General features: G+C 40.2%; 1 protein-coding gene across 6 annotated transcripts in view; it reads right to left on the reverse strand.

Moving 5' to 3' along the window:
* LOC103480699 (sodium/potassium/calcium exchanger 2) overlaps nucleotides 1-17,283 on the reverse strand; it is a 58,889-nt gene extending 41,606 nt beyond the window's left edge. For 2 of the 6 annotated variants that reach the window (XM_081599122.1, XM_081599120.1), the window contains exons 1-2: nucleotides 16,579-17,281; nucleotides 13,273-14,330 (exon numbers count right to left, since the gene is read on the reverse strand). In XM_081599122.1, coding sequence (XP_081455248.1) covers nucleotides 13,273-14,176 — 904 coding nt within the window. In that variant the 5' untranslated portion in view covers nucleotides 14,177-14,330; nucleotides 16,579-17,281. Of the gene's footprint in view, nucleotides 1-13,272; nucleotides 14,331-16,578 lie in introns of all 6 variants that reach the window. The other 4 variants (XM_081599121.1, XM_008435832.3, XM_008435833.3 and 1 more) reach the window with 4 other exon arrangements.
* Nucleotides 17,284-22,318: the final 5,035 nt, after the last annotated feature.

A 22,318-nucleotide genomic window follows, 5' to 3' on the forward strand; every position in this document is an offset into this window, starting at 1 on the left:
TTTTCCTAACAAGCAGAACTAATTACAGGAGCTGCCATCGGGCTGATTTCCCACAAGGCCATCCTTTCCAGGACACATGCTTCCCTGTACTCAGCCAATCAGCCTCACAATTTGAAGGAATTAAGAGTGTAAAAAAAAACTGCTGTGTCACTTTTGCAGGTAAATGAAGTCATGCAGTATTGGTTTTATCAGAAAACTGTCACCGTTTTATCTATTAGCTAGTCATTTTTTTGTGCAGCAATCAAATACACCTTTTGGTACAAGAATAACTAATGTTTTAAGATTAGAGTTATATAAAGTTTCAGGATTTAGTGGGGACACACTGAAAATCATAGAAATATCTGGCACAGCTACGGTTACTCCTCACACATCAACTAAGGAAGCCTTCAGTCATTTTCATCTTCATCCTGATATATTTATACCAAAGTGTGTAAAAATCTGACTTCTTTATTAATGCATTAAATTACCTTGGAGATGCATTGGTAACCATGCTGAATGGAGCAGCATCCTTATTTTAATACTGTTAAGCCTGATTAAAGTTATAGCAGGTATATTATTACAATTCAGACATAAAAAAAAAGTAAATACAGCACAAAAAAGACAAGCTTTGTCTTTGTTACAATTACAGATCTTTTGCTAACCTGCTAAATCTTTTCATAAACTTTTTTTTTTAAACGTTTTATAATTCCATCAACAGCTGACTCATTTAGCCCTGCTCTTAAATGTCCCCAGCTATAGCCGTGTGTATGCTCTTTAACCTCCTGCTGTGAAACAGCTGGGCAGCGTTGTTTTTAGCAAATGTTATTCAAACAGCAATAAATAGGGGATTTGTCAAGGCTATTTTTAACTGGGGATTACTGCACTTTTGCTGCTGTGGTCAATTTTTTTTTTTTTTTTTGTCAAAGGAACACTCTATTCCAGGGGGGCATTAAAATACATGTAAGAATACTCTCTCTGCCTTTCTTTCAATCTTGCTACTAATGAACAAAAGCAGTTTTTATTCATAAAATCTTTAGGAAAGCTTTGACATTGGATTTCTCGAATCAGCGTCCACAACAACGGTGACCACCGGATTCCTTTGAACTCATCTCTAATCTTCAGACTTCTGGGCAACAAGAAGATGTACATAGAGGACCTGGAGCTGCAAGTACGCAGAGGAAGCTCACTGCCTGCATTTCACTTTGCCTGCGGTCATTTAATACAGACAATAATACGCTGATAGGGCCCTTTCCAGGTCACCTTGGTGGGCTTGGGAGGAGAAGGGTTTTGAGCTGATGGGAGCCTCCTGCAACTCCGATCGACGTAACGAGTGAACTATCCCCGGATGCAAAACATGAAAGAGAGGCCGATTGAAGGAGGCCTCGCTGGAGACTTGATTGCACTCACTTTGATTTTAAGAGTTGATGTCTCTTGGAGTTGATTTAATATTCCTACCAATGGTCTGCCTGGTGTCTGTCTGCGTTGGGGAGATCTGCGCGCGCCAGCACTTTGACTGGCGCAGACATCATTACCCCGAATTTCACAAATTACGGGTATTACGCGAAGCGCAACTCTGGCGGCTGATGTAACGTTCAGCTGCTGCAGATTAGAGAGGCCGACGATGATGACGAGGGTCAAACCCTCCCCCGCCCCTCCCTCCTCCTCAGAGGAAGCGGCTTAAGCCTGTCAGGCCCACCAGTCGTCGGCCAAGTCTGGCCATATGCAGGTTTTCCGTCGTGGCCAAGCCTGGGCGTGTTGCTCTGGGAGACAGGGATCTCGACGTCCTTCACGTGATGTTTTTACAGTGCCGTTGCATTATCCTAATTCAACTCCACTTTCCAAAATAGCCTCTGATCAATGAGGCTTTCAGTTTCCTGCAAGCATCGACGTTTCACCTTCAGACTCTCTAATTTCACATGAGCACAACTTATCTGCTTAGGCCTGTGATACTAAAGCTGAGGACTTGAATGCCGTTCACCTTCATGGTTCCAAAAACACAGACCCCGAAAAAGCCAATGAATGAAACCAGTTATCTCATTGTTTACTAAAAATAGCTTATTTAGAGACTCAACCGTGTAGAAATTAATGTTCAATAAAAAATTGCCTTAAGCGCCCGAGCTGCTGTGATCACAGTAATATTTCTACATACTTTAAATTTAGCTACATTCTATAAAGTTGACAGATTTATTCCACAACAGATTCAAGGGTGATCTTTACTTAGTATCCAATAAGAACAAGGCAAAAACCAATTTTCAGAAAAATCGTCATTGTTACTTGCATACAGCTTGTTAATTAAGTATTCACACCAAAGGCCCAATCATTTGTGGGATCACACTGGGCAAGATTTGACCTCCAGTCTTCTTGGGTATCTCCATTCAACAAGCCTGACCCAACAGGGTTTTCAGCCTCCTTTTCTCCCCCAAAAAATTCAGCGAACAGTCAAATCCAAAAAACACTAAACCGCAAATATGTGGGGGTCCAATGTAGGCAGCCCACACTCAAGCTCTCCTGGTGTTTTCAAGCTCCTTTTCCAGGATGTTCAATGCTGCAGAATTTTTTTTTCTTGCCACAATACAATCTTATAGATCGGCAAACAGTTCAATTCACTTCATTTCTTGGCTTTCATTCTAATATGCACTGTCAACTGTATTCCATTACAATCCATTAAATTTACCGCAGGTCGGCTCCAGTAAAGCTGGAGGAGGCTCTTCAGAGTGATCAGTGAAGACGCTCAATTTTGAGATCGGTCTCAATGTTGATGCACTCACTTTGTTAAAATGTTTACATTTACTTTCTGAAAACAGACTTTCACTTTATCATGATTAGCCTTTTGTGGAGGTCTTTCTAATTCCTTTGTAAGTCAGAACGATAGGAACTGAAAGAAAAATGTAACTCATCGTTGATTTTGGAAACTCCTGAACAAAGAATAAGCATGGTCTGCAGTTGAACTCTAAGACACAGTTGAAACGTGTCTTGTGATAATGGAAACAAGTTAGTTTGTTGAAAAGTTCTTAAAACTTGAAGGACTGATTGAACATAAAAGAGCTGCAACAATGGCACGACTCACGATCAAAGCAAGCTAAAGACCAGAGAAGTGCTGTCCATGGTGCTGCAAAAATACTTGCACAATTAATTTGAAAAACTAAGAACTGCAGCAGCTGGAAACTTTTCCCTAAGTCTGTTTTTTTTTGTTAGAGGCCGACGATTTTCCCTAAGTCTGTTTTTTTTTTGTTCCGAATGTGTTGCTTATTACCTATATGAAAAAAAAAACACTCATAAGTGTAGGAAAAGGCGGTTCCCGGCATTGGATTTGCTTCAGTAGACCCCATCTATCCTGTGTCCTCCAAAACGGCCTAAGAGGTGTTTTCAAACTGTCACTGCAAGTCGAGAAAAGAAAGGGAGGGAGAGTATTGGGGGTTACGGGAAGACCGCTTGGGCCTAAGATGCTTCGATCGATCCAGTTTACTTTTGGCAGATGTTCAGTCTAAGGAGACTGGAGAGCAATGAGCAACAGAAAAGTCAAAACTGTTGTGCTCGCATCTACGCAGAGACCTTCCTTTATCAAATAAAATAAACGGACCATGTCCTATGCCGACAGGGTGAGACTCGGAGATAAGGAAGGGTTTTGCTGGTGTGGCTTAGAGCTTAAACACATTCAGGATGCGAAGTGCCAAAGCATTAAAGAAATATTGCAAATCCTGACCATCTCAATGCAAAGACTCAGTTTTTTGTTTTTTTTAAAAAAAAGAAACTGTCACATAAAAAACACATTTAAGTTATATTTCATTAGTACTGCTTTATCTAGACTCCCATGCCAAAAATGAACATCAAAGTCATCCCTCTGTTTTCATAAATGCTTTGAGAAACCAACCTGGGGACGTGTTAAAGCCAATTCTTGTGCTTCCACTGAACACACTTCAGTTTATATGTTTTGTCTACTGGTCCACTGACGGCATTATCAAACACACTCTACACAGTCTCATCTTACTTGGTGGACGGGGGGAAGTGCAGCTATCCCAGGATTGTCTTCATAGACTTCTCATCAGACAGTAATACAATAATCCCACAGCAGTTTACGGGGAAGCTTTCACTGAGTTTGATCACGAGAAAGAGAGTCTCCGTCTACTTTCCAGACCAGGCTCGGCTATAAAGCTGATAGTGTGACCCAAGTTATCCTTAGCTGTCCCTGTTGTTATGCGAATGGGCTTATAGTCTGCCAGAGGACGTTCTGACTGACTTACCGAGTATCGCTCACTCTGCTATTTTCTCTTTTTATGATCTCATTATGCATATTTTGGCCCAGTGTCTCTGTATTAATTGGCTTCTACGTCCTAGAAGGAGTCATTACTGCCATAGGTCAATATTTACGCCAGCATATGCGTACTCTGTGTCGCGCGGTGAACTGCTCGGCGGGAAACGGTACCGAAACAGCGTTTTGTGTGCGGGCCGAGCGAGCTGACACCTGTCTGTGTGTCACAGAGAGTGGCAGTCATGCTGCAAGTCCTGGCGACCGGTTGCTCAGAGCACATCAGTTTTGTCACAAATCACTTTGGAGAGTCTTGGGATGAATTAAGTCATGTTTTTGGTCTAATTTGCCTTGATGTCAACTGTAGGGGAAGTTCTTCTTCCCTGGTCTAGTTTAATGGCTTTGTGTTTTCTTTTGAGTTTTCAAAGCTGAAATGTAAAATGATCTCTTCCTCCTCAATTGCTGATGCATTGGCTGAAATTGTGGGGAATGAAGAAATTTGTCCAGAGAAATGTAGGAAATCAGAACAATGAAACTATGAAATCTCAGTTCACAGAATATGCGTACGCCTGGCTGAGGCGTCCAAGGCTTTACTCCATCGTTTGCAATATTAACTGTCCAACAACATAGCACAAAAAAAAAAAAGGAAAAATTAATTCTCTTGACTGTTGCGTTTACATGAGGAGCCACAGCTGGAGCGGATGATTAAACTTGTACTGCTGGTTTCCATGGTGAGATCACAGCCACAAAGTCGATTTTCTTTCTTTATTTATTTTTTAAACTGCATGAATCTGGTTCTGTTGAGTGTAATACAATAAAACAGTTTTTGGGACCTGTGAAGTTCTGCACAGTGTTCAGATTCCTGTTGGCATCCATTCTCCTTACTAAAACAATCACCTTGGGATTAAAATAAAAACTGAAATATCTCATTAGCACATGCATTCAGATCCGTCAGCCTATAAATATTTATAGCACTTATGAAAGCGCCCTGCCCCATAGACTTCACTAGCTTGTCATATTCCATTTTCCAGAAACATAACAACCAGGTAGGACAGAAGCTGTCTGCCAAGATCTATTTTAATTTCTCTGCACAGAGTTCGATATTAGACCGTGTTGATTATTTGTTCAGGATTTTCATGGCTATTCTCAGTTTGACTTTTGCTTTATGCCATTAATACCACTTTTTCCCATACATTCTCTTAACTGGAAATGTGGTAACACTTGATCCAGTAGTTTTGTTCACGTAGCTTAATCATAAAATGTTCCAACAGAGAAACTGTGAACTTTGGTTTTGCAGTGAAATCCATAAATATAAATGTCAACAGATGCCCTTCAAAATCCATCCAGGCCGCAATTAAACAGTAAGGGCTTTGTAATAAACAGCTGGCGCTACGGTAATGACCTTGTTGATGCAGAGGTGGTTGTTTGCCAAGTCTGGTTTAATGTGGATTCTTGCAGCCGTTGTCCCTCCACGGAGACAGGATCTGAGATGGAGCTACATAATGTTTGTTTTAACGTCTGTTCACAAGATTATATAATTACTGACACCAAAAAAAAATACAAATGTAAATTCTGAGTTAATGGTGTAGAGACAGAAAGAATGATGGCTTCTAGGTCAGATCACGACATTAAGAGCTATTGTTGTGGTCCTAGTTTTGTCTTTTGGGTTTAAGATTTCCCTTTCATACGATTTTAAAGGAAGGCATGTACAAATTAAATTAACCTAGATGTAGAGAAATCTAATTCTCTGATGTTTTACACGACATGGAAGTGGGAAGCCACAAAATGAATGCATGAGCATGAAATAAATCCCTGCTTATTTCATTTCTCTGGACTCTCCAAAGCCTTGATGTACGTAAGAAGAACAAATCTTCAACCTATAGCGTTCAAATCAAAAATGTTTCTGGCGACAAATTAAATCTGAGCGTAACGACAAACGGCGCATGAGCCTTTTCAGATCGGATGCTTCTCAACAACTAAAAACATTCAATTAATGGTAAGCCATTCAATATGTCAAGCTGCCCTTCTGTGCTCACAGTAAAGCGCTTTTGTTGCCGCATTGGCATTTCGAGAAGAAGGCAAAAATGTTGCCGACACATTTTTAGCCTTTAATTTAGACCAAGGTCATGTCTACAACTTTCTTTTCTAAGGAATGAAACCTTCTGTGAAAATCCATTCAGCCCACTGAAGGACAATTGCATGTCGCTCTCCCTCATGCATACTTGTAAAAGAAATGGAGGTTGAAATATTCCGTTTATTTTTTTTATGTTTACAAAAATCCCTCTTTATGTAATTAAATGTGAGTATTTCAGCAGTTTAGAGGAAATTAGCTTGACAAGTGCTTTTATCATCCATTCAATCTCCCCAAAATGCCATAAAAACAGATGTAGCTTGAGTTTTCCATGAAGCTAGCAGAGCCCATCTGGACTTTATTGAAAATTAGCCAGTCATCCACCATAATGGACAATAATCCCCTGAACATGACTCACACGACCACGATAAAGAGCTAAAAGTGGAGCTCATGCAGCACGCTGTCATAGTGCTGTTACTTATTTTTCTTACAGTGGACAAAAAAAAAAGGAAGAACGACGCAAATGGAAGCGTGAACGTCCGATTTTAGGCGGTGAACGTGAAGCGTCGTCGATACGCCCAACACCAGCTCCCATCTGGACAAAATCCTCCGGGAAGGAAACATAAGCAGTCTCCCTCCTGTCTGCGCAGGACCCGCTTTGTAACCAATCTTTAAAGCACATCCTGATGGAAGATCTTGCCTCTGTAGTGCTATTTATAGCTTGGTAATGCATCAGAGGTTGCACCTTCCATCTCGGCAGAACCAACATCTGCCTCTGTGTGCGCCAGCTTATCTATCCCAACACTGACAGCAGGCAGGCTTCACTTTCTTCCCCGGACTTCAGCATCCGGAAAACTATTCATTTTCAGCAGGCATCTTTTTATAGTGCCTAAAATGTTAATGTGGTGCCGTGAAGAATTATTCATCCCCCTTGAACTTCAAAATTTATCACGTTGCTGCCACACTCAAGCTCCGAGACACTGGGCGGAGAGCGTCTGTAAAAAAAGAATACTATTTTCAAGTCTTGCCACGGGTTCTCAAATAAATTTGGGTCTGGACTTTGACTGGGCTACCCCAACACATTCACTTTTTTTAATTATACAATTTCATTGTGGTTGTGGAACTACTGGAAGATGAATCTCTGTCTTGTTCTCAGGTTTTCTTCCAAGATATTCCTGTATTAATCTTCATCCATATTCCCATTAACTCTTAAGCGCTTCATTGTCCCTATGGAAGTACAGCATCCCCACAGCGTGATGCTGTCACAACTGTGTTTCACAATGAACATGATGCTGCTGAACACAGCATTTTGTGTGGGCCCTTTCTTTTATTAGCTTTATAACAAACAAGACATCTTGTATCTTTGTTTCAGCGGTTTATTTCTTTTTGCCATTTTTCGTAAAGGTCAGACCAGTCTGCAGTGTTGGTCTTCATGATGCTGTTTGTTCACTAAGGTTCTCTAGCAAATCTCTGAAGCCTTGATCTTTTTCATAAAATCCCAGCAAAAGTATATTGAAGTTTGTGCTTATGACATGAGAGAATGTGGAAATTTTCCATCAGACTTAAGAAGCTAGTTTTTGTTTAGAGGTTTATTAGGTTATCAGCAGGAGTTGTTAGGACTTATGGAGTGCAAATGTAATCATAACGTTTAGTTGTTGCTCCATTGTCCTTCATGAAACCATCATACGCAAAGTGCCGGCTAATCTGATCTGTCTGAACAAGCAATTTCAAAAGCAGGCGGACGATCCATCAGCCGAACAATGAGAGAGGCCACAAAATAACAAGATAAGCCTGGGATAGCCATAGAGAGGGCGGGGAGAGAGGAGCTCCTAGGGGTGCAGATGGGGAGGTACAGCATGCACAAACTATTAAGGAATGAAGCCTCGACGAAGCTTCAGAAAAATACTGTTTTACATTGGAAAAAGGCAACAGCAGATTTTATAATCATAAATTGGTCCTGATCTAAATGATGGAAAACGGAAACCTCTAACTGGCCACACATATTTTTGGCTCGTGCTGCGATCGTCAGTGTTTGAGGTTCCACATTGAGTCTGTATTTCTGCTGTGACCTTGAGAGGCCTGCGCATTGAGAACTTTTAGGAATGACTGACTGAGGCACATATTCATGCAATAGCTGGCCTCCTTTTACACTCCAGTGCAGAAATGATAGACTAAGTCCTCTGAGTTCAGAGACGATGCGGAAACGATTGGATTCTGTCCGGTTACATCACGGACCACCCGAGCAATGTAAGGAGCTTAACTGTGACAGAACGTGCAACAATTAAGAAGCAGGAGACAGTACACTGAAACCCTCCCTGACCTATAACCATCTGCAGATGGGACAAAAAGGATGTGTGCGTTTTGACTTGTGACTAAGAGAATGCAGAGCATGAACAAGACTATCCAAGGAAACGAATTATAGTCTCAGTGAAGTCTTGATGTATTTCAAGGTTTACAAAATCCATAACTGTTGCAGTTATAGCTTATCAGCTGCACTGCACAGCAACATTTCAAGACGCAGCTTATTTTTCCGTCTCAGCTGTTATTTTCATCTGGCTTCCAAGTGAACTTAAAGCATTCATAATAGGAAGCTATTGACAGTAAAAGGAAATAAACTCAGTAGTACAGAGATGATAACATTACTATGCTAGGTACTGTGAGCTGTGCAGCTCAACAGGTTGAGACAGTATACAGTGGACGGGGTTATGGACTACATCTGCCTGCGAATACCGGAAATCTGTGATTATGGGAAAAACCCATCTAAAAGTACTTATAAGTGTCTATTTTATTAGTTCAATTCCCAAATACACCCTAATATGAATTAATATGCACAGTGAAAACATTCTTGGCACTATAGCACAAGCTAACATCCGCAATCTTCCCTAGCTCTATTCTTGGAGGGTACAGCCAATCGGCAGCGAGAAAAACAAATGGCAATCCTGGATTGTCTCCTTCCAAATGCTACCCAATAGCGTGTGAAATAGCTTTGCAAATAGGTTTCAGCTTCCCAGCTATATTTTCTTTCTAAAAATTTACTTTGCTCAAAACAAGACCCCAGAAATAATTTGGAGTTGCACTCCACAGAAAAATTCACGTACAGGTGAATCCACGAATACTGAACAGCTAAAACATGTCCACGTTTTTAACACTACTAAATATCTGAAAAGCCATTTTAGACATTATTAGTTTGCTCAGTTGTTTTATTATTTAAACTGTTGCAGGTAAAATCACTAAAGAAGTATTTTGCACAAAATCTGTAAATGGTACTTCTAAGTTATTATTCTAAATAAATCACAAAGCCTTGCTAGTCTCCTAAAATTATCAGGTTGTCTTAATAAATCTTTCTTCAGATGCTTTTGGAAGCTCCTGTTTTCAAGCTCTGGTTAAATTAAATTTCAATACATTTTATTTTATTTTATTTCTCTGATTAAAAAATGTTAATTTTTATTGGTTCTTTGGCGTATTTCCTATCTTAATGCCTCTATTTATATTAGTTTTTAAAATTGTTTTTTAGATTTCATCCTGAAGGACTTGCATGTGAAATATCTACAACAGATCAGCAATTTGCTGCTGAATAGCCACGATATGATGAAAATGAACAAATAAATAAAATGGAAAATATGAAGAAATGTAAGCAAATAACATTTACTCGGGTTTCCTTTCTTTTGACCTTTGCAATAAAAACAGTAGTGAAAGCACAGTTCATTTTCCACCTCCATCTGACTGAGTCATTGACTGGTAGCTATGGATTGCACTACACTGCAAGTTTATTTTTGCAGCTAAGATTAACCTAATGGAGAGAGTGTGAAACAATCCATATGCAGTTTGTTGTTGATACTTGGTCTAGATGCATGGTGTTATGAAGCATGTAGAAGTATTAACTGGATTTTTGTTGGTGTCTTTTGATGAGGCAAAACAATAGCCTGAATGTTACGACTGCTGCAGGTAACTCAGACATGATGACGGGTCTGTAAGTCTTTTCCTGAACGTCATGCATCACTCTTTAGGTGAAAAAGAGAGAGAAGCGACATCACTTTTACAGTCGAACAGTTTACCTGGAAACAAGGGTCTCATTTTGTAGAAGACAAACTGGAAACAATTTTATCTTTGTCAGTCTGACAAAGAAAAGAGAGGATTTTTACACATCAGAAACTGCATGTTAGAAGAGTAAGCAGCACAAGTAGTTATGTAATGAGATTAAAGGCGGCAGTACAAAACCCAGCTAATGACTTACGACTGCAAAACATCCCACTGCTGTCCATGTGTATGACTGGATAATTTTTTTTAATGGTACATATGCTAAGAATACATTTGGCAATTACCAAGAGGGCAACCTACAGACTCAGCAATATCCTCACCAGTCGCAGACAGAATACAATTATCATGATGCATTATAAAACCTCAGATAACGATGTACTTCAAAATCAACTGAGGCTTTATAATTTAATCACAGTTTCAGGGAGAGCTTTACATACAGTCACAATGACCATTACTTTCTTTTTTATTATTATTGTTATTAATGTTGAACATGGAGTCATTGTTTGTGAGTGAAATACATTTGCAATATGTTTTAAAAGGAACATTTAGATTTATAGTGGATTGTTTCTAATCCACATAGGGTAAAATTATAAGCACAGGTTCTAATATGAACAAACGGCAACAATTTGAACCTCAACCAAATGCTTTTGTATTCATCAAAATCTTCTGACAAAATTCTAGCTGGCTATTCGACATGTCTTCTTGAATTTGTTTAAAATGTTTGGTTTGTGGCAAAATCTTAAGCATTGATAGCAAACTTTCAAAAGGAATAGGGTCAGGATAATTAGAAAAAACATTTCAAAACCGCTGCTAATGAGTGTTTGGGAACACCGTTTTCCTGAAAAAGCCAGTTCTGTCTGAGGTCCAATTGTCGAACCCAAACTGTCAGCCTCAGATGAAGCATGATTGGGTAGAACGTTTAAGAACAACCCAGGAAACACTGACGCCCAAGTTGATCAATAATAGGAAGAAACAGGGAGGTCAGTGTCTCTTCAGTGTCATTTCTGACTCTTGGGGAGTTAAAGACAGTCCACTACAAATTCAAACTATTTTAATATTTTACACTAAAATCACTAGGGTCTATGTTGGATAATCAGTCCAGCCTAAAACAACAGAAAAATTGAATACATAATTAGGAGACTAAAACATGCCAAGAACAATTAATTAAGAGTGAATTTAAAGTAATGTGAAATACCTAAAAGCATAACTCTGGTTCAGAAGAAGGAATCCTTCAGGCTTTTGCTGGAATTTTTCTTTTAATACTCCAACACATCTTTGTCCTTACTCTCTTGTCGCACTCAATCACTGTGGTACAAATTTGCACACCCAGAAACACACTTACATCCGCTATTATCAATTAATTCTCAAAATAACACTTGTGCCCTCAAAGTGTCAAAGCTTGATTAAAAACCAGTGCTTAAATAATTGTTTTCTAATAATATTTGTGTCACTTTGGTTTAACTGACCTTTGAAGCAAGGACAACATGTTTAAAGAGGTTAACTATAGTCTATATCTGATTAAATTAAAAATATAAACTCTAGTTTTGCATTCAGTTATGTACTTTTAATTCAAATAAGCGACGCTGAAACTTAAGGTCATGTGTTTATTAAACAATATAAAGTGCTAGTGACTTAAGAGTAGTCCTCGGATGCTTCCTTTGCAAAAACTCCCAGCATGCATTGCATTTCAAAGTCATCTCTAACAGTCACTCTCTCTCTCTTTGAGAGAGGCAAAAAGGTAAAACTGACAGGGCCGCGCACCTTATGGTGCTATTGGCTTCCTCCAGAGGGTTTTTCAAACATTGTGTAACCTACTGTTTTTATATATATATATATATATATATATATATATATATATATATATATATATATATATATATATATATAAAGAAACAATCCATCGTGTACTTAGAATAAATCCCAATTTAATGACAGTTCTGAAATACAACTTTCTGAAAATTTAATTTCCATCTCTTGTCACAAAGGAAAATCCGTGAGGATAATCTCCGCACCAGTATCAAATTGCGCTGCGGTGTCTTTTGCCCTCGAGTGTCATTGAGGAGGTCCGTGTCAGCTGAAGTAACAGAACGATGCTATTTCTGACCGACGGCGTCAAGATTTTCCTGACCTTCTTTTTGCAAGGAGCGAAACGCAGAGCAGGAGTCAATTTTCACACACAGAAAATAAAGGGAAAAATCTCAGACAATAAGACTGACCTCGTCAAACGAGCTTTGAGGAAAATCCTAAACTGATGGGGTTAAAGTCAGCCCTCATATTTTCTAAGGGATTTGTTTGTCAGACTGAGACATAAAGTGTAGAGCTTAACCCAGAATTACACATTTCGCTGCGTTTTATTAATCTCGCAGCAGAACGCTGTTTGTCAGCTCTTCACAGCAGTGTAGAGGCAATCACTGATGTGAAATGGCCTGTTCAGCTGTTGACAGCACTCCTTTCTCGACTTTCTGGTGTTTCAAAAGTAATGAGGGAAGAGATATGAGCAACGGACGTGTTTTTCAGTGGCTCATACACACTGCCTGATCTGGCAGCAGAGATCTGAGAGATGCGCTCAGATCTTCTAAACGGCCGACTTTGTTATTTATTTAGCGAAAGCCTGTGTCAAGACTACGTAAATAAAATGTTTAAAGGGGTCAGTTTGCCAGTTGGTACACTCGTCACATACTTACATATTGCCGTAATTTTGTAGCTCAACATTGCGCATCAGTTTATTTCAATTTGTAGTTTGGTATTTTTGCCAATAATGAAGATGAATAGTCATAAAAATGTACAAATCTCAGATGGAGCTTAATTCAATTGTATGTCGTAAGCTCAGTAGGAAACATAGAAACATGCCATGTCAGCAAACTACAAAGGTACAAAAAAAAACATGAAGGGGTGAAATGACCCCAGCTTTTTAAATAAAAACTGTATTTTCAACTCACCTTGGGTTGTACCTCTACTTCTACCACTTGGTTCTTGTGCATGCAACCCTTGACGAAGCCCTCAACCGTGCTGTTGAACTTCATGAAGATCACATAGGCAGCGTAGGCGGAGAGCAGTGTGAGACTTTCCCAGATGGTGATGATGTTATCCAAGAAGAAGATGATGAGCATGATCAGATCCAGGATGTAGAAAGACACGTCGCGGAAGAGCGGCCACCACGTCAGGTTGAGGATCTCCTTGGAGAAGATGGCGCACATCCCGATGACGAAGAGGATGTTGAAGACGGCCGAGCCCACAATGGTGCCGATGCCCACGTTGCTGTGAGAGATGAAGACTCCGATGATGGAGGTGAAGAGCTCCGGGGCCGAACCGCCGGCCGCCATGAAGGTGGCACCTGCCACGTCATCTGAGATGGAGAGCTTCTCTGTGATTACCGTCAGTGCTGGAACAAAAAACTCGTCGCACACGATGGCTAAGGCAATGAACATGTAGATCATGCCAAACATATGGAGGGCCACTGCTCCTTGTCGCCTCTCCTCCAGGCTAAAAAGGTCCTGTGGGTACTCCCCCTGTGTCTCATTGTCATCTGCTGTGGACTTCATGGCTATGGGCATGTCAACGGACACATTTGGGTCCCCCTGGTCCGGGGTGAAAAGTAGGGTCCTGTGTGGGGCTGACTGCTGAAGATCCACCTGGGGCAGCGATGGCTCGCTGAGCCCATCTGATCTCCTGCTCAAGGCACTGACGGAGACGGCACTTAAAGCCACCAGGCTGAAGACCAACCCCAAAACCCGAACAGGCCGGAGCTTTTTCCGCAAATATCTCCGTCCCAGCTGCTTGCAGCCAGCGTCTTCTGCAGATCTCTTCTTCAAACAGTCCATGCTGGGCTGATCTGAAGCCATGATGGTGCAGCTCTCAGTGTCCTCGCTCTTAACAGGTGCTTAGGAACTTTGGGGAGTTAAACATTGTATTTCCCTCAGATTCAAATAAGATGAGAAGGTTGTCGGCGCTGTCCGGGATCCAGTTTTCCAAGGGATGTCATCATATCAGCCTTCACTAGATAACGTTGAAAAAATAGGAGAAGAATTACACAACTTAATGAGGAGGAAAGTCAATACGCCAGGCCAAATTCAATTGAAAAGATATTCTTGGCCTCTGTCTAAACAAAGAGAAAATGTGACAGAAAAGTTACAAGATTGCCTTTATTCAGGTCCAACATCATGACCACTGCCATATACAGGAAATTAGACCACTTATATTTCAATTATTGCACCTGTTGGCAACCAGTTGAAATCAGAATTTCTTCAAATTGAAAAGTTTACACAAATGTCCTCTGTATTCGATGCACTTGTTTCTAAATAGCAGAAACGAGTTTCATGTTCAATATTTCTGTATTCTTCTATAGGGTTCTCACAAAGGTTTGCTGAAATTTTTACCTACTCCTGGCAATGTATTTCTAGGAAACAAAATGTCTCTACTTGCTAAAAACTACATTGATTGGATGTTGATAATGCTTGAATTTAATTCACTGAACAAACGTGACGCCTTCAGGAGGCTCAAAATTACCTTCCTGATTTCTTTTTTATTTTTCCAAGATGGGATGTAAGGATTATGTTCCAGGTTGTTGCCTTAAAACGCATCTACAGACGTGCCCAACATACCGATCAGAAGCTTATGGAGCTATGATGTCATAGTTTGGGCTTTCCCAAAAGGTTTAAAGACATAGCAGTCATAGTAAACTTCTAAATTTGAAGAAAATGATAAGAAAAATGATTTCCAGTATTTTGAAAAAAGAAAGAAAAACGTTGGTCATTCTAACTGATCTAACACACATTTTAGCTTGACTCAATTATCACAGAAAGTTATGATTTTTTTCTATACAGCACATGTAAAAATCTGGTCAGCGTGTCTTCAGAACTGCATCTTTTGTGAATTGTTACCAGTCTTCAGGAGTCAGTAACTCTCAAAAGTGGATCAGAGGAAAACACCAGGCTGAACTGCTGAGAGGGTCACCGACAACCGAGGTTCTTTAAAGCCTGTGTGGTCTAAACCAACCGACAAGCTACTGTAACTCAACTTGCTGAATCAGTTATTGCTGGATCTGATAGAGAGGTTTCCATATTCACAGTGCATTGCAGTTTGTTGCATAGCCGCAGACTACTTAGGGTGCCAGCGCTCACCATAATGCAATGCCTGATCAGTATAAATACCTCTACTGATGTCTAAGCTAGACAGAACAACAATCCAATGCAATAAATTAACATCTAAACGTAGCTGAAAAGTTATTGCCGTTAATCTGTCAGTTTCCTTGTTTAGCTTACATTTGAACAGGACATTTGAAATGGATTTTTCTGGACTAAAATAGGATAAAGAGTGTCTGGTGAAACAGCTGGAAATCAGACAAACATAGAGGAGTTGCGAGTAAAGCAGAGGGAAAAAAACAAAGCAAAGTAGCTGAAAAAAACATAAAAGCTGAGCTTTATAGTACAAATCTAAATGTAGAAGGAGACAGAAAAAGTAGACTGATTTGAGCAACTGCCTGAAATATTATCCCCGGGGACAACACTGAACTGAAACTCTTGCAAACAATAACTGAGTTTAATGCATATGATTGTTGTTCTGTAAGACAAAGCTAAAAAAAAAAAAAGAGTTAAGACAACCAAAGTACAGGGATATTATAACAAAACTAAACAAGAATTGATATTGTTTAACCACAGGATGGCCATGACCATCCTTATTCGGAAGCCCAACTGATAAGATTGCTCTACAAAATCAGCCGTGATTCACATTTACGACTCGGCAAAATAACTGCATACGATGCAGAGAGTGAAACTTATCATGCATCAGCACGATCATGACTGAATGAACGGATCACGCAACAATTTAAGAGCAAAAGGGTCATATTTGCTGTTTTTACCAGGAAAACATATACAATGAAATACGACGCCCGCTGTTCACAGACATGACTTGATTGCAGTCTGTAAAAAAAAAAAACAACAACAAAAAAAACAACACAATAACGTGACGCTTCGCAGGTAAAGGAGGATAAACAACCGGCACACATGCGTCCTGCCCGCACTGTTTGACTTCTTAAGAGACGCTTGCTGCCTTCACAGCTGAACTCTTCCGTTTTCCCTCCCCTCTCTCCACTCCCTGTCTGCCCTTGAGTTTCGCCCTTTCCGCTTAAACCACTAACCATCCTTTCCACGCACCCCCTCCCCACCTCAACATAAAGAGCCCAACATTATCCGTGTCCCCCTGTTTTTGGCGAGGCGCATGACGCGCACCCAGAGTCATGCCTTACCTTTGACACAGGCGAGAGAAAAACAGGCGCACGGCTCGGCTGCACGTTGAGATTAGGAAATCCTCTCCGGTGCCCTCTTGCTCTCATTGAGCCAAAAAAAAAAAAAAAAAAAAATTGTGACCACTCGCTGACGATAGAGGAGGAGCTCTGTAAACAGACAGAGAGAGAGAGAGAGAGAGAGAGAGAGAGAGAGAGAGAGAGAGAGCCTCACAGCAGCGGGATCAGCAGCATCCTTCACGGTGATGAGTGCAGAGAAATCACCTCTAGTTGTTGAAAACGGTGCATGATGCTCTCGGCTTGGCCGACCACGTGATCTGCCTGGTTTATTAATAACAGGTTAATAGAAGCCAGGTAAGGCGACAGGCTGCGTCCCTCCCCTGTTTGGTTCACGCAGAGGAGGCTTTGGTGATGTTTCAGTTTAGAGGGAGGAGTTGCCGTGGTTACACAGCAAAGGCAGCAGCTTCCTCCCCCCACACCACCCCACCCCGTTCCTCTGATGACGGAACAGGTGGATGCGCTCTAGCTCAGCGCTCCGACTGCACGCCTTGGGTCATTTCAAGGTTACCTGCAAGCTGGGGCACCATTTCTTAAAGCTAAACGCAGATTTATGAAGTTGATCACCTTTATATTGCATTCTCACCCTTTGGATTAAGCAAATTGCACCAAATTGTATCTGACTTCCCAGTCTACCTAATCACTATATAAAAGCGAGGCATAATAGTGAATAGTGGGGTAAACACGACGCTTGTCCCCTAAAAGAATATTTGACTGCAATTAATACATAGCCAATTGAAAAAAAATATATAAAAACATGCCAATTAATATTCAAAGACTTTTGAATACATATTCTTTTCTTTTTTTTAAGCACTCTTAAGGCCTCTAAGTACCACCCAAACCCATTTACGGCAGCTGAAGGATACAGCATCTTATCTCAGTAGCAACTTTATACAAGTAGCAATCAACAACACATCAGTTTGTATTTTCATCCAAAAATTGGATGTTTAAATAGGTTAACATTAGCACTGCAGCACAATCCACTGCAGCAGGAAGTTAGAAAAGTATTGAATCAAAATTCCAATGAATGCTGGTATTGTTTTTTTTATATGATCTATTACGATGCTGTTTTGCCAGTGTAAGAGCTGCCATTGCTTCACATCCCATCTTATGTAGTTTTCTTCTGAAGCTGTAATATTAATATAATAGAAACTTTGCTTCAAGTGTGATTCACATGCTGCTAGTTTATATTTTTGGGGGGGAGGTGAGGTTGTGAGTATAACATATGCATTCTGGCAGGTATATATGTTACATGAGGGTATATTTTGGTCATTCCATAACATGTTTTAGCAAATTATTTTGGGAGCTATGCTACTGTCTACAGCCTCTAACAGAATAAGCACATTTCCATAAACGTTGAACTAATTTTGATGTATTTAAACACAAATCGAAAAAGGTCACAGTTGCTTCAATGTGCATATATCAAGCTTTTATCTGACAGCCGAACAGTCAGGATGGATGAGAGAGAGACGAAATGGATGGATGCGATACTGCATATAAAGCCTTAACGGCGCCCTGAGCTGCATGTTTCCCCTGTCACGTCGCATAAAACCTCAACCACTTAGCACCAGGCAGGTTAAACTCCGTTAGAGGGAAGCAGACATGCAATGTTTACACACTGTCTGTGTGACAGTAATGGCCTGGTGCCGAATAATAAATCACATGTCGCTGACCTTATTGATTCTCGCCTTCTGTGCTTTTCTGTTTCACTCCACAGCTATTTCTTGTTACCTAACAGGAAACATGAAGGTCGAAAGCATCAACTTGCTTCATGTCATTTTATCAGTCACTACTCTGGTGTTTGGGAGTGTCTACACTTTCCTGTACTGCATTCTGGTGGGATGATTTTTGGCTAACCTGATGGATCTTGTGTTTTTAATTTTTGTAGGCCATGCTGCACGTTGCACAGGTTTTTCTCATTGCCATCATAATAAATATGTCTGGTGCCTATCTTCAGTGACCATGGAGGGGTGAACAGAATAATCTGATATATACAGTAAATACTATTGAAAAGCTCATTTGTTTCAGTTACTCAATTCACTTTGTGACACATACTAAAGAGATTAATTGCAAAACACAAACTGATGTTTCCAAACTTCTCCTAATTGCGACGATTTTCCGCTTACAGTTAGTGAAAACAGAACACTTCAGCTGAGAATATTACATCAGACCAGTACAGAAATGTCAGCGTAATATATCAAAGTATGTTTGATACCTTACCATCACACTTAATGGCTCCTGTTTTCAAAAGCTACTTTGAATCTGACAAATGAGCCTCGTCGATCCACATATTCTAATTTACTGAATGCGACTACATATGCAATATGTTATTGCATCTTTAGCGGGATGTGCGTATTACAAATAGAGCAGGTGACACAAACGGGCCTTCACACGTCCCCTTCCATCTTTTTAATGATGTTTCTCTGTAGAAGCTTGTCTAATCAGGACGCATCAGCATCAAAAAGTCCCCCACAAGCTGTTCAAATTAGATCTGTCAATACTTTTGCTTATCAAATGAGATCAGATCCAAGCTGTCAGCTATTTTGCAACAATGGGCCCACTGTGCACGGACAAGCCTCTCCTCTACCAAACATTACAGGCTTGTCCTGAGCTGGCTGCATTTGCTGCATAAAAGTGATGACTGGTCATTGGTCATGTACGCTGCACCAGGGGAGGGCGGAGGGGGGGTCGGCGGCGGGTTGACGGGGCGATGGTGGCAGTTCTTTTGATTCGTCTATAATCTGTGGTGTGGCAAAAGCAACAGAAATTTCCATGCTGGCCCTGCCCTCCCCCTACCCGGCCCATCCTAACTTTGGGTGGGCCGGGTAGCTAAATCCGAGCCTTTGTGCCCCGCATAGTTGTGTGGATTTGTCAGCAGTGAGGTACAAGCAGTGGGATGTAAATAGGGTGGCAATAATGAAGCAAGTTTTTTTTTTCCAATGAAGAGGATAGTTGGAATCAATTAAACCAGAACTCTGTTCTGTCAAAAAAAAAAAAAAAGTGATTTATATTAAAAGGCCTTTCTGGCCTTTTAGATGATGAGGGAAATAAATATATGAACGGCAAATCCTAGATAAACTTCATTTCCATGAAAAACGTTTTTGTCACATTTTGTCATATTGCAGTCTCAAAGCTCCAAGTATTTTACTGAGATTCCATGTGACAGATCAACACAACAAAGTGCATAATTATTAAGTGAAAACAATAAAGTTTAATGGTTTAGAAATTTGGAAGGTACATTACTGCATTACAGTTGTACATCTCTACTCGTACGTCTTCATTACCTTTGTAGAGTTTTGCCCATTTTCCTTTGCAAAATAAGACAGATTCAGGCTAAGTGGATGGAAACATTAATTTTCGACTTTTGCCACAGATTCTTAACAGGATTTAAGTCTGGGCATTGACTAGGCCATTCTAACACATTAATATGATTTGACCAAAATGGAAGACCTTCACCCTAGTCTCAGGCCTCTAAGAGATTTTCTTTTCATATTTAGCTTCATTCATCCTCCAATCAGCTCTGACCAACCTCATTGTCTCTGCTGAACAAAAAGAGACTAACGTCACCCCAGCATGATGCTGCCACCGCCATGTTAGCTGTGCATGTTGTCTTTATGGACAGCAAATTCACTGAACTTTCTGAAGTAGTTCAGCGTCTTTACATATTTACTTGGCTGTCCATCCAACTGTCCATCCAGCTAGTTAGCTCCACTTCAACTGACCACGTGGACAGGTGTATTCTGTGTTTGAACTATTAAAATAGGCAGTTTTCAGCATTATCAGCACCTTTTCAAATGCTCAAATTGAAAGGACCTTACAACAGAAATGGAGTTTCCATATGGTGATTGTTATCTGTCATGGAGAAGACTCATCTGAAGCGGTGTAGCACTGATGCAGGATATGTGCTGCATTATGAGGTTAATCCATAAGTCAACAGCAACACAGATGGGCCGACCTGCACGGCTGCAGGGATGAGTTTTTAACCGAGAGGGAGGGAAGAAGCTCAAAGTCTGTGTCCATGTGTTTTGCCCCTCTGTCCGTCTGGGACGGGGAGGATGGAGACGGCAGTATGAGCGTGGGCAAAAACCCAAACAAGAGCAGGAGGAGGGGGAGGAGCGGCAAAGAAGTACAAAAAAATGTTTCGTGAGATGATGACATTGGCAAGGCAAAAGTGGAGCTGTAATCCTATTTTAATCGCAGTGGATTTATTAAACAGGAGCAGCAGGTTTAAATCTCAGCAGATTACACAGGAGGCCCAAGGGGATGTGTGTGTACGTGTGTATGGGGGTGTGGGGAGCGGAGGGGTCCTAGGTTGGAGAGGCTTGTGTAATCAAGTGGACTTTAGGTGAAATGGCTTTTCTTTGAAGAAAATAAGAAAAACAAAAAACAAATCTGGAATTCAGCGACGGGACATTGGACGGCTTAAATAAAAACTTGCGACCGTCATGAATTTATTAATATTTCTTTGGATTAACAGCTGGAATTAAAACGGAGGCGTACCCTTTAAGAATAATTACTTCTTGAGAAAATACGGCCGCCTGCAGATGTCACAGATTGTTTTTTGCTTGAACCTTTGTTTGTCTTGGCTGACAGCTTCTCTGGTGTCTTTGCAAAAGACCTTGAATCTCGTGGAGAACAGTTGATGCCTGATCCCTGTGCAGCTGCAGTTAATCACAGCATCACTGATCGCTTTACCCTTCTGAGATCAATGGAGATAAAAAAAAAAAGATTTATTCGTGTGAATCCTTTTTTTTTTTACAGATAAAACCATGCCATGCATTTATATTCAGTCCCGTTTTACTGTTACCCTTTTACTATTACTTTCACAACTATAAGACCAAGACGAAAAATGCACCTGAGGCGACAGGCAAGATTAAATCAGAGTATTAGTAGCTTACAAAGTCTTGACAAAGAGGATCTGAAGACGAATGCATTCCTTAATGTTCAGATCACTACGGGGTGTGAAAACTTCCGTAAGGCAATGCAACACAATCGAAAACAAAGTCGAGGCTATTAGGAGTTCTGGCTACATTTAGTATTGGAGTGCCCAGTTCCACGTTGCCAGCTTTCTCTTGTAAGATAACGTCAAGATTACTGCTTTTAAAATCAGTCCAACTAAAACCCACCGAGAGATTTCTTGACTCGCAAAATGCAACTGGAGAACACGGGAATGTGTAATGGAAAAATATTTCTGTGATGATGTACATGTGCTTACTTGGAAAAAAGCTTCAAGGTTCACCGAAAGCATTAAATGCCCTAGATCAAAAATGCAAAATTGAGTCAAAGTGAATAATCTATATCTTTTATTAGTTTCCTTATTGTGAAAAATTATATTTTAAAAACTGTACCAGTGGTTTGATTATTCTTAACTATGTCTTTTGTTGTTGCATTTTTACAACCTTAACTACAACAAATCTTAACTAGAGAATTAATATATATATATATATTTATTTAGAAAATTATCATTAAAATGAAATGTTTTCTTGTCCATATTTCTAAATGTTTTCATATAAACATACTATATTGTATAAAAACGTTGAACTCAAGGTAATAAGTCCAGCAAGGCTTTTAAATGTGAAACCTTTCTAGCAAAGAGATACACGTTTATTTCAAGTGAATAAATGTGTGTCTTTACTACGATGTTTGTATCAACATCTGGACACTAAGACATGAAAAATATCCTATT

This window comes from Poecilia reticulata, chromosome 18 (genome assembly GCF_904066995.2).
Source record: "Poecilia reticulata chromosome 18, P_reticulata-male-v2, whole genome shotgun sequence".
In the NCBI taxonomy this organism is placed as follows: domain Eukaryota; kingdom Metazoa; phylum Chordata; class Actinopteri; order Cyprinodontiformes; family Poeciliidae; genus Poecilia; species Poecilia reticulata.